At 37.1% G+C, this 12,163-nt stretch overlaps 1 protein-coding gene across 1 annotated transcript; it reads left to right on the top strand.

The window, feature by feature from the left end:
- Positions 1–1,557: 1,557 nt before the first annotated feature.
- On the top strand, positions 1,558–3,457 carry LOC108820142 (uncharacterized). Its single transcript, XM_056997403.1, has 2 exons — positions 1,558–1,671; positions 1,956–3,457. Exon 2 carries the CDS (start codon positions 1,988–1,990, stop codon positions 3,161–3,163), a length of 1,176 nt encoding a protein of 391 aa, XP_056853383.1. The 5' UTR covers positions 1,558–1,671; positions 1,956–1,987; the 3' UTR covers positions 3,164–3,457.
- Positions 3,458–12,163: the final 8,706 nt, after the last annotated feature.

The raw sequence follows: 12,163 nt of genomic DNA on the forward strand, positions 1-12,163 counted from the left end.
CCAAAAATGGCTATTACACAAAAAAGCTAATTAAACAATATATATTTGCTAAGAAAATTGAAAGAACTATCAAAAAGAAAGAGAAGAGCAGACGAGAAGAGATACATTAAAAGGTTCATATTGCTACGTCAGGATTAAAAAAGAGAGGTCAGAATTTATAAACATTAAGCTAAATGTCAAATCAGTTTTGAAAGAAAAGTAAGTTTTCCTATTGCAATTATCTTTCTATTTCTCCATTTGGTCTATATATCAATTGGTTGTTGCTTGAGAAGGTCAACACCATGAAAATCAAGTTTGATATGAAAGAGAAAAGAATTATGGATCAAAAAGGCTGTGTAAAATATTAAAATCTATTAGTACAGAGATTTAAAATTGAATTTTCTCTAAAAATATGATACATTTCTATATATACAATTTAAACTTATTTGCATTAAGTTAGGTATTTGAAAAATATTATGAGAGATACAATAGGCCTTTAATTTCTTTGAAATTTCTAAATTATTTAAAATGCGAGCATTTGATTGGTAGAATAATACATACCAAAAGTTATTTTAAAAGTTCTAAATAAAGAAATGACATAACAATCTAAATAACTCTAAAAATGACAGAATCCCTATAAAATGTACTGGGATTCTGCATTAGTATAGATAGAGATGGCAATTGGGTTCTCCCGTCCCGTCCCGTCCCAAACCGCTGCGGGTTCGACTTCTGGCGGTACACGGCGGGCCTGTCCCGCGCGGGATGTGGTCCTCAAACTAGCTGCCCAATCCCGTACCGCGAAATATGCAGGCCTTCGCGGGCCGTCCTGCGGGACATCGAATATTACATTGCTTATTTCTACATGCACAAACAAACATAGACATGAATTGATTTTTATCTTGCACATGATCGAGTATACTCTTACAAGATCAATACATTAAACTTATACAAAACAAATGTATTTATTATCATTTATGATGGTTTGAAGAAGCTCTATCAGTGCAGATTAGAGGTTCTTGGGAGATCGGAAGCATCATCGACACCGAAACCATCATCAATGGAGTTCCATAGTGTCTAATCTCTCTCTCTCTCTCTCTCTCTCTCTCTCTCTCTCTCTCTCTCTCACTCTCTCTCTCTCTTTCTCTCTCATGTGAAAGCATAAATGGAGACTTAGGATTGCCGCAAAATCCCGCGGTTTAACCCATCCCGCTTTCGACCCGTCCCATTTTGAGCCCATCCCGCTTTGAACCCGTCCCGCTTTGAGCCCGTCCCGCGAGGCCCGCAATTTTGCGGGCCTATCAAATGGAGGCCCAATCCCGCCCCGCAGCAAGCCTTTACGGGCCAGGCCCACGGTCCAGGTCCTTGATGGCATTGCGGGCCTATCAAATGGAGGCCCAATCCCGCCCCGCAGCAAGCTTTTACGGGCCAGGCCCGCGGTTCAGATCCTTGATTGCCATCCCTAAGTATAGATCAATACTGTTCTAAAAGATGATATAAAGAAGAATAGGGATTTTTTTTAAATAACGTATATAGTTGAAGGGTCGTATACAAAATCCTGAAAGATGAATAATGTAAAAAAAAAAAAGTAGGCAGGAGCTACAGAAAAAAAACTCATCAGAACCTCCCACCCTCCCTCCATCTTCTCCTTGACCCTTACAACCTCCAATCTCTGCATCACAACTCTCATCTCAGGTGCTTTTTCTTTGACCCGATTTCAGTTTTGATTACGGATTTCGACATTGCCTCTCTCTCTCTCTCTAGGGTTAATCGATTAGAACTCTCCGGTGGGTTTCGAGGTTTTTCTAGTTCTAGGGTTTTAAGATTCAGATTTTGATTAAGTTTCGGTCCAGTTTTTAGCTTTCTAAATCGTTTGTTAATTGTTCTTGTAGCTTTGATTAGGAGGTTTCTCTTGTTCGCTTACCTCTTTGTACGAAACTAACATTTACGATCTGAATCCATATGTTTAATTGTAAAAGGAGCCAATCAAAAAACATTACTTGTTATTCGAATGGAGTGCAACCGAGACGAGGCCTTAAGGGCAAAAGAAATAGCAGAGAACAAGTTCAAAACCAGAGACTTCGCAGGAGCCAAGAAGTTCGCATTGAAAGCCCAATCCCTCTTTCCAGAGATGGAAGGCGTTTCTCAGATGCTATCCACTTTCCATGTCTTCCTCGCCGCAGAGACCAGAGTTAACGGGGAGGTCGACTGGTACGGGATACTCGACGCAAACCCACGAGATGACAACGAGACGCTGAAGAAAAAGTACAGGAAGCTCGCTCTCGTGCTCCACCCGGATAAAAACAGCTCTGTCGGAGCTGATGGAGCTTTCAAGCATGTCTCCGAAGCTTGGAAGTTTTTGTCTGATAAGGACAAGAGAGGTGCTTATGATCGTAAGAGGAGTTTGTACACTATGTATAACAAGGTTTCCGTCTCTTCTTCTAACAGCGGCTTCTGCAATTTCGCCAACGTTAGGCCGCCGCCGCCGCCGCCGAGTCAGAAGAAGAACAATCCTCCGCCGACGCAGAAGAGCAATCCTCCGAAGCCAGCACAGAGGACAGGAGAGAGTGATCATCATCATCATCATCATACAACAGCACCGAGCTCGTTTGCTGCGGATGATACTTTCTGGACGGTTTGTAGGAGATGCATGACGCAGTATGAGTATCTTAGAACATATGCCAACTGTAACGTTATGTGTCCTAACTGTCTACAGTCGTTTTCAGCAGTGCGAGTCCCTAAACCGGGTATGTTAAGCCATTGGAGTCGTCTCAACAGTGCAAAGACGAAGTCAGCTGATGCTGCTGCTGCTTCAGGTGTGTTCAACAACTCCAAGTGGACATTCTCGAGAACCAGCAGTGTTGCTCATGCTAAAAGTCTGGTTCAACAGACTTATGAGAAGGTGAAGAAAGATCGTGAGGAGGCACAAGCAAGTGATAAAAGAGGAAAGAAGAATGCCAAAAGGAAGTGCACTACTACTGGTGCTTCTCTTAAAAAGAGGAAGGTAGTAGGAGAAAACGAGACAGGTGGCTCTGGTGGTGGAAGAAAGGTCGTTTACTATGTGAGTGCTGGTGAGACCGGAAGGAACATGGGAAAGTTACATGTAACAATGAAAGATAGAGCATCGCCCAGACTCAAGAAAAAGATTTGCAAGGAGGCTGTTACAAGGGAGGTGAAGTCGCGTTAGCGTTTCTGAATCAGTTGAGGTAGTATTTTTTTGAGTTATCAAGGCATAACTGTGCGGTTGATGTGTCTGCTATATATCAGCTTCAGGCCATTAGCCCTAGGATATATATATTTTGTAATGCGGGGCATATGGTAATCTCTTGGTTCTAACATTGTAGAGAACAAGATGGGGTCTTTTTTTCTGGGGTAGATGATTGCAAAATACTTCAACATTTTAAGATAGACTCATTGTTGTGTCAAGTTGTGTTTGTAGCAAACAATCATCACTTGGTTCTTATGTTCCTTTTCATCTCAGTCACTTAGCAAAACGTTTTGTCTTCTTCTACTTTAGAACCTGAACCTGAAAATAATGGTGATGATATATGAGCATGCTCGAGTCTATGACACTGACAGTGAGTCCAGAGATGACGAGTATTATTCCAGCGAGCCGAGGCTGGTTTTGGTTCACAATCAACATCTACGTCTCAGGCTCTTGCTATGAATAAGCCTCATGGTGTTGATGTGAAGAGTTTACTTAAAGAGAATATGGGTCAAACAAGACCGGTTCTACTTTACAAGTTGAAGTTGTTGCTGCTAAGAAGCCCGAAATACAAAGAACTAAACTGAATCTTCCTCGGCGTGCGGTGGAAAATATGGGCGACTCGCAAGTGAAGAGAAGAAAAAACAAGGTAAGTGGTGTAGATGTTGCATCCTTCGTTAAGACACATAATGGTGGAGCTTGTTGTTTTGGTTTAGACGAATGGACTCATGTGAGTGAAGTGTGGTCAAAGGTAGTGGACAAAGAGGAGAAAAAGAGAGTTGAAGGAGAGGTTTCTTTTTTTTTGTCACGGAGAGGTTAAGAACCTTAAAGATGCACATCACATCTATCTGACTGAGAATTTTGCAGCACGCTCAGCTTGGAGCTGATTTGACTAAAGTTATCGTGGATGCGCTTATAAAGCGAGAATGACTCTTGGTTCTGTTGTAGTTTAGTGATAAGGAAATTGTAACTTTACCTCCGACGGAAGAAAACGCACCGTTTTGCTAAGATAGGCGATTTTGGCGAGAAAAACGGCGACTGAGATTTCACAATCACCACTGCCGCCTCCGGCAGTTGTGATGGATTCGACGGAGGCGCATGAAGATCCTCCACACCTGGCTACTCCGAAACGATCCTGGGTAGCGGTTGCGCAACAGAAGCAAAGCTTGAAGAAATACGATTTTGAGATCTCGATTTCTGAAGGTAAACAATCGATTGAGGTTCCAGCGATCATTGTTGAGAAGGCGAACTTGCTATGGGAAGATTTTGTTGTTCTGAAATTTCTAGAGACAGCTCCACACGTAGCAAAAGTTCACGTGATTTTGAATAAAATTTGGATGTTTGGGGAAAAGGATCAGAAGCTCGATGTCTATGTGATGGATTCAACCACGATGAGAGTCAGAATAGTCAACTCAAAGGTGAGGGAGAAAGTAGTTCGACGAGGCATGTGGAACATTGCAGGGGTCCCCATGGTGGTTTCAAAGTGGTCTCCTGAAGAAGATCCATTGAAGGCGAATCTGGTTCCATTATGGGTTCATCTAACAAATGTTCCTATGAATATGTACTCTTGGGAGGGCTTGAGTTTCATCACGAGTGCTGCAGGGGAGCCGGATCACTTGCATCCAGAAACATTGGCGTGTACAAACTTCAACATTGCAAAAGTTTTTGTCAAAGCTGATCTGACAAAGGAGTTACCAAAGAAGATTAGCTACACAATTCAGGGGAAGGAAGTTGAAGTAAATTTCAACTATCCATGGCTACCTCCAAAATGTACATCTTGTGGAAGATGGGGACACTATGCTACTTTCTGTAAAGAAGCTCAGAAGAAAGAAGGTGAAGAGGAGGAAAGTCCTGGAAAATTGGTTGATGAGAATGAGGGAAAACAAAGTGAAAAGAAGTTGGATACGGGTAGTCAAGGAAAAAATGAAGAAAGAAGAGAAGGAAAAGAGGAAGTAGAAAATGAAGATAGCAGTGAGGAAGGAGAGGTAAACACTTGGGAGAAAGTATCACAGGAGAAAGCTAGTCGAACACCAAAGTCGCAGGACAGGAAATATGGTCAAGTGGTGATTGCTACTCCTTCGAGGTATGCAGCATTGAGTATTCCAGATGATAGTGAAATTGATATCGAGCAGGAAGAGATAGAAGCTGTAGATAATATAGAAAAAGATTTGGAAGTTAGAGATGACTCTCTGAATAAAAGAATTGAGGAGGCGTTTAAGAAGACTGCAGATATTAATGGTGGAAATACTAGACCTATCCTTCCGCGTCAATCGAAGACGAATCATAGAGCTATTCAGACAGAGACTTCATTTCAAACCAAAGATACAAATCTTGGGGTTTTGAAAAGGGGTTCTCGGAAAAATCTTTAAAGATGGCTGGTTTCTTTTGGAATGTGAGAGGTTTCAACAAAGTTACTAAGCAAGCAGTAGTGAAGAAGTGGGTTTGGGATCGGTCTATTAATTTTGGTTGTCTTATTGAAACAAGAGTAAAGGAGGCAAAAGCTGGAAGAATAGTAGATGAGGTTTTCGCAGGATGGAATTTTATGGCAAACTATGAACATCATAGGTTGGGGCGTTTGTGGGTTTTATGGAGGTCGACAGTGAGGTTAACTCCAGTCTACAAAAGTGATCAGATCATCACTTGCTCTGTACTTTTGCCTGGAAGAGATGAAGAATTTTTCTGCTCGTTTATCTATGCTCTTAATACTATGGAGGAAAGGAAAGGTTTATGGGAGGAGATACGAAATCATCAGGATTCCGCACTGTTTAGAAATAAGAAGTGGGTTCTTATGGGAGATTTTAATGAAATCTTGGATGGGGAAGAACACTCTGGTTATGAAGCTGCTCCAAGACTTCCTCCGGGTATGAGAGATTTTCAAGATGTCACTCGGTATTGTAAGTTAACAGATATGGGATATCAGGGGTCGTTATTCACATGGTGCAACAAGAGAGAAGATGGATTAATTTGTAAAAAGCTAGATAGAGTCTTGGTGAATGAGGAATGGCTACAGAATGATCCAGCGTATTGTGTTTTTGAGCCTGGGGGGTGTTCAGATCACATGAGATGCAGAATTCAGTTGGATATTGTAGAGAGGAAGAAGCAGAGACCTTTTAAGTTTACAAATGCTATTGGTAAAATGCCTGAATTCAAGACTCTATTAGAAGATCAGTGGAAGGATTATGAAGCTCTGTTCAACTCTACTTCTGCTCTGTTTCTTTTTACGAAGAGATTAAAAGCTTTGAAACAGCCTTTAAGAAGCCTAAGTAAAGAAAAGCTTGGTGATTTGCCAAAAAGAACTCGAGAAGCATATCAGTTTCTTTGTTTGAAGCAGAAAGAAACTATGGAGAATCCAACACCTAATGCAATTAGAGCAGAAGCTAGAGCACACAAATTATGGTTGAGGCTGGCAGAGTTGGAGGAGGAATATCTTAAGCAGATTTCAAAGGTTCATTGGCTTGACGTTGGGGATGGAAATAATAAATTTTTCTACAACTCTGCAAAAATAAGAGAAGTTCGAAACGCCATTCATGAAGTGCAACGGGCTGATGGTACTCTAGCAACAACTGAAGATGAGATTAAGAAAGAAGCAGAAGAGTTCTTTTCTGAGTTTATGCAGAAAATTCCACAAGATTTTGAAGGCGTCTCAGTTGAAAGATTAAGGGATCTCGTGGATTTCAAATGCAGTGAGTTGGATTGTGCAAAACTTGAAAGAGAAATAACAAAGGAGGAAATCAAGGAAGTTATCTTCAAGATGCCTGCTAACAAAGCTCCTGGTCCAGATGGGTATACCACTGAATTCTTTAAGGAAGCTTGGCCAGTGATTGGGGGAGATTTAACTATTGCGATTCAGTCTTTCTTTGTTCGAGGATTTCTACCTAAGGGGTTGAATTCTACCATCCTGTCGCTTATACCAAAGAAAGAGGGGGTGAAGATGATCAAGGACTATCGGCCTATTTCTCTTTGCAATGTGTTGTATAAGGTAATCTCTAAACTTATAGCTAATAGGCTGAAGGTTATTTTACCGAAGTGTATCACAATGAATCAAACTGCTTTTGTTAAGGAGAGGTTGTTGATAGAAAATGTCCTGCTAGCAGCTGAGTTGGTTAAAGACTATCATAGGGATGATATCTCTCCTAGATGCGCTTTACAAATTGATATTTCGAAAGCATTTGATTCAGTTCAATGGTCGTTTTTGTTAAACACATTGGAGGCTATGGGGTTTCCGGCTAAGTTCATTAAATGGATCTCTTTGTGCATTACTTCTCCTTCTTTCTCTGTTCAAGTTAATGGAGAATTGGCAGGCTATTTCCAGAGTAATAGAGGGTTAAGGCAAGGCTGCTCATTATCACCATATCTGTTTGTGGTATGTATGACTATTTTATCAAAGATGCTGGATGAAGCTGCTGGAAAAAGCGAGATAGGATACCATCCAAAGTGTAAAAATATCAGTTTGACTCATCTTTGCTTTGCGGATGATTTAATGGTATTTGCTGATGGAACCTTGAAGTCTATTGAAGGAATTCTGAAAGTCTTTGATGAGTTTGATAAAATGAGTGGTTTGAAGATTAGCATGGAGAAATCAACTCTGTTTATGGTGGGGAACTCGGCTCAAAAGGGTGATGAAATACAGAGACTGTTTCAGTTTGCAAGAGGTGCTCTTCCGGTCAGGTATCTTGGTCTACCATTGATGACAAAGCGTATGACAATCAATGATTATCTTCCTCTCATAGAGAAGATTCGGAAGCGTATCAGTACATGGACTGGGCGGTTTCTCTCCTATGTGGGGAGGCTTCAACTGATTAAATCAGTAATTCTTAGCTTGACGAACTTTTGGATGGCTGCATTTCGCCTACCGAGTAATTGTGTTAAAGAGATTGAGAGAATTTGTGCAGCTTTCTTATGGTCTGGCCCAGATCTTAATGGCAGGAAGAATAAGATAGCTTGGAAGGATATATGTAAAACGAAACAAGAAGGAGGCTTGGGTATAAGACCTCTCAAAGAGGTAAATCTTGTCTGCTGCATTAAGCTAATCTGGAGGATTTTATCCTCTAATTCTCTTTGGGTAAACTGGATCAAAAAATACCTTATTAGGAAGGGATCTTTATGGATGATAAAGGATAATACCCAATCGGGTTCATGGATTTGGAGGAAGATTTTGAAATGTAGAGATGTGGCTAAGGGTTTTTACAGAGTTGAAGTTAAAGATGGGAGGAAAACCTCTTTCTGGTTTGAAATGTGGACTCCCTTAGGATGTCTTCATGATGTTCTAGAGGGTAGAGGTCATATAGTCATGGGAATCCCTGAAGATGCTACTGTGGAAGCTTGTCGAAACCACAGAAAGAGAAAGCACCGGGTTCAGTTGCTTAATAAAGTAGAGCTGGAGATTGAGAAGTATAAAAATGACTGGAAGCAAGAGGAAGATGTATCTTTATGGAAAAATGAAAAAGGCAGATATAAAAAAGCGTTTTCAACAAAAGATACTTGGTTGTCTATTCGTGAGAAGCATCAACCCTGTGATTGGCATCAGGTGGTGTGGTTCAAGCATGCTACGCCTAGATATTCTTTTATTTTATGGACTGCAATTCATGAAAGATTGTCGACTGGAGATCGTGTTCGTGGTTGGAACATAAATGCTGATGTCTCTTGTGGTTTCTGTCAAGATCCATTGGAGACAAAGAAGCATTTATTTTTTGAGTGCCTATATTCCATGGAGGTTTGGGAAGGATTAATGAGAAGAATGATGGGTGATCAATATACACATGAATGGGAGAAACTCATTAGACTCTTAGCGAGGGAAACAAATGGAAGTAAAGTCTGGTACTTCATTGTGAGGCATGTTTTCCAGTCAACAGTTCACGCGATTTGGAGAGAGAGAAATAGGAGGAAGCATGGTGAGAAATCTGTTCCAAGTATGGTCTTGATAAAGAGGATTGATAAAGAGATTAGAAACAAATTCACTATTATAAGGAGGAAGGGAGATTCGGATTATGAAGAAGGAATGCAAATGTGGTTCAACACAAGATAAAGAAGAGATAGAGTTCATATTCTGTTTTTTTATATTTCTTGTATAGAAAGTTTAAAATTGGACACACATAGTTGTAACAAGGAATTTTTTCTTTTGAATTAAATTTAACATTTCATTCAAAAAAAAAAAAAAAAAAAAAACTTTACCTCCGACTGGATACAATTTTTCAAATTTAACTTTCAATAATCATTCTCATAAATATTTAAAGTTTATTATAAAAACAAAATTAATCCTCTTTAGTCATTTATAAATGCTTATAATTATGTACAGAAGTTATTTTACGGAATAACATTACTATATAACACTTGCACGTTGTCCATGATTTTTAGTGTGTGAAATCACGTTGTCCATGATTTTTTAGTGTGAATAATTCTATTGTTGGTGTACACTTTGATGCATTTCCTTTAAGTCAATTGCAAGTTTAGTTATGTTGTTTTTTTGTGTTATAAATATTTTAGTTTTGTTTGTCCCAAAAAAATAATAATTTAGTTTATGCTATTTTTCATTTAACATGTGACCGATTTCCACCAAAACAAAAGAGAATATTGATCGACTTCATTTATAGTTTTATATCATAAAGCCGAGAAAATTTTAACTATATTAGAAAAATGGAACACATAAAGTTAATAAATGTGTTTGAGTTGGAGCAGTAAATGTGATTTTCGAAATCGTGTGAATAAAATCAAAAGCACAAAAAAATCATATAAGATAAGTAAATAAGTTTCTTAATTGGTCTTTGCCAAAAAAGAAGTTTCCAAAAACTACTGCACCGACCATCAACTAGAAGGTAGGATCCACGACCCAAAATGAGCAGCTGTGGAAACCCACTGGTTGGGGCAGTTAGAGGGGTACACTATATATCAAAACTGAACCCAAACTGGTGTAGTGTAACTCACTTCAACATAGATGGCAATTATAGCGTATAACGAAGATATTGCATTCTATTAACCATTCTTTTGTTGAAGTATAACGAAGATTTTGGTGGATTTCTAAGTGTGAGCAATTCTATTGTTGGTGTACACTTTGATGCATTTTCTTTAAAATAATTTCAAGTTTAGTTATGTTTTTTTTGTGATAGGTAGTTCAGTTTATGCCATTTTTCATTTAGAGAAATTCTTGGGTTTACCCCCGAAGGTTCACGCATCCAACCAATAGGATTTCGCTATTTCATATTCAGTATCTTTTAAAAAAGAAAAGAAAATATTGTTAAATTATATTAATATTTTTAAACTAAAAAATAAAAATTAATATTAATTGCAAACAAAAATATGTTTTACAAAAATATATTTTTAATACCGTCAGCCAAACACTAAACCCTAAATCCTAAACCCTAAATTTCTGGGTAAACCTTTAATCCTTGGTAAATCCAAAATGCTTGGATAAATTCTAAATCATACGGTTTATGATTTATCCAAGGGTTTATGATTTACCCAAGAGTTTAGGGTTTAGTATTTAGGGTTTAGGGTTTAGTGTTTTGCTGATTGTGTTAAAAATATTTTTAAAAAAAAAATCCAAGGGTTTAGGATTTATCCAAGGGTTTACCATGGATTTAAGGTTTATGATTTAGAGTTTAGGGTTTAGTGTTTTGCTGACGGTATTTTAAATATAAATCTTTTTTGCGACTACTATTATTTTCTATTTATTTTTTATTTTAAAAATATAATAAAACTTGACAATATTTTGTTTTCTTTTCTAAAAGATATTGAATATAAAATAACGAAATCTTATTGGTTGGGTGAACCTACAAGTTCACTCTAGGGGTGAAACCAAGTATTTCTCTTTCATTTAACATGTGACCCGATTTCCACCAAAATAAAACAGAATACTGAATCTATTTCATTTTTAGTCTTGGATCACATCGAAGGTAATTTTAGCTATACTAGAAAAATGGAACATATAGAATTAAGTATATTTGAGCTGAAACAGTAAAAATATGGGTTTAGCAAAACATATGTAATGTGATGATCTATTCAATAAGGTTGGGCAAAATTTCCGTAAAATTTAACTCAGTTTGATATGCATTCTATTCAAACCGAAAAATCTGAATATATTTTATGAACCAAAGCAAATACAAATATACAATATCTATAAAAATAAAATAAATAAAGAAATAATAATAATATTAAGAACATATATATGATCTGATCCATTATATACATGTATTTAAAGAGTCTTTTTGTAACAAACATATATATGATGTGATCCATTATATACATGTATTTAAAGTCCTTTTGTAACAAACATGTATATATTTTTTGGTCAAAAGTAACAAACATATATTTAAAGAGTTCTATATAGAAATAATAGAATTATTATATTTTAAGTAATCTATCTTATTAAAAGTGAAGTACAATTTCGGTGTATTTGGATACTTGGATAGCATTTATAAAAAATAAGTTTGTTTGGAAACTTGGATTGTAGTTAAAAAAATTGTTTGGAAACTTGGATTGTATTTTTATTAAAAAAAATATCTCTATCCAAATAAAATCAACAAATCCATTTAAACTTTCTACATTTTAGGAAACCACTAATTGATCATATATTTTTTTGTGATACACAATATTTTTTCCCTAGATTTTTAAATTAAATAAATAGCATTCGAATATTATAAATGCCGTAGGAGGTTCGAGTTGGATCATTTTCGGTCCGGGTTGGTTTGTAGCAACCTAAAAATATATCAATAAACTTTCATTTTTAATATATAAATATGTTATATTGCTATGTAAATAATTGCTTATAGATCTTTTAGTTGACTAATTTTTGATATAGCTTATATTGAAAGAAATTTATTTTAAAAAATTATATGAACCGAAGAAAATACAAATATAAAAGTACCGTACATTTGAATTCAAAATCATTTCTTTTCTCAACAAACTAAACAAATATATTGATTTGTATACAAATTACAATGTAAATATTTAATTAATATAGAATATGTCACATTGTTTAAATAAAAT

This window comes from Raphanus sativus, unplaced genomic scaffold (assembly GCF_000801105.2).
Source record: "Raphanus sativus cultivar WK10039 unplaced genomic scaffold, ASM80110v3 Scaffold0633, whole genome shotgun sequence".
NCBI classification, from domain to species: domain Eukaryota; kingdom Viridiplantae; phylum Streptophyta; class Magnoliopsida; order Brassicales; family Brassicaceae; genus Raphanus; species Raphanus sativus.

Excerpts from the sequence above, each read along its gene's own strand:
- LOC108820142 (XM_056997403.1), top strand. The coding sequence starts at position 1,988 with ATGGAGTGCAACCGAGACGAGGCCTTAAGGGCAAAAGAAATAGCAGAG.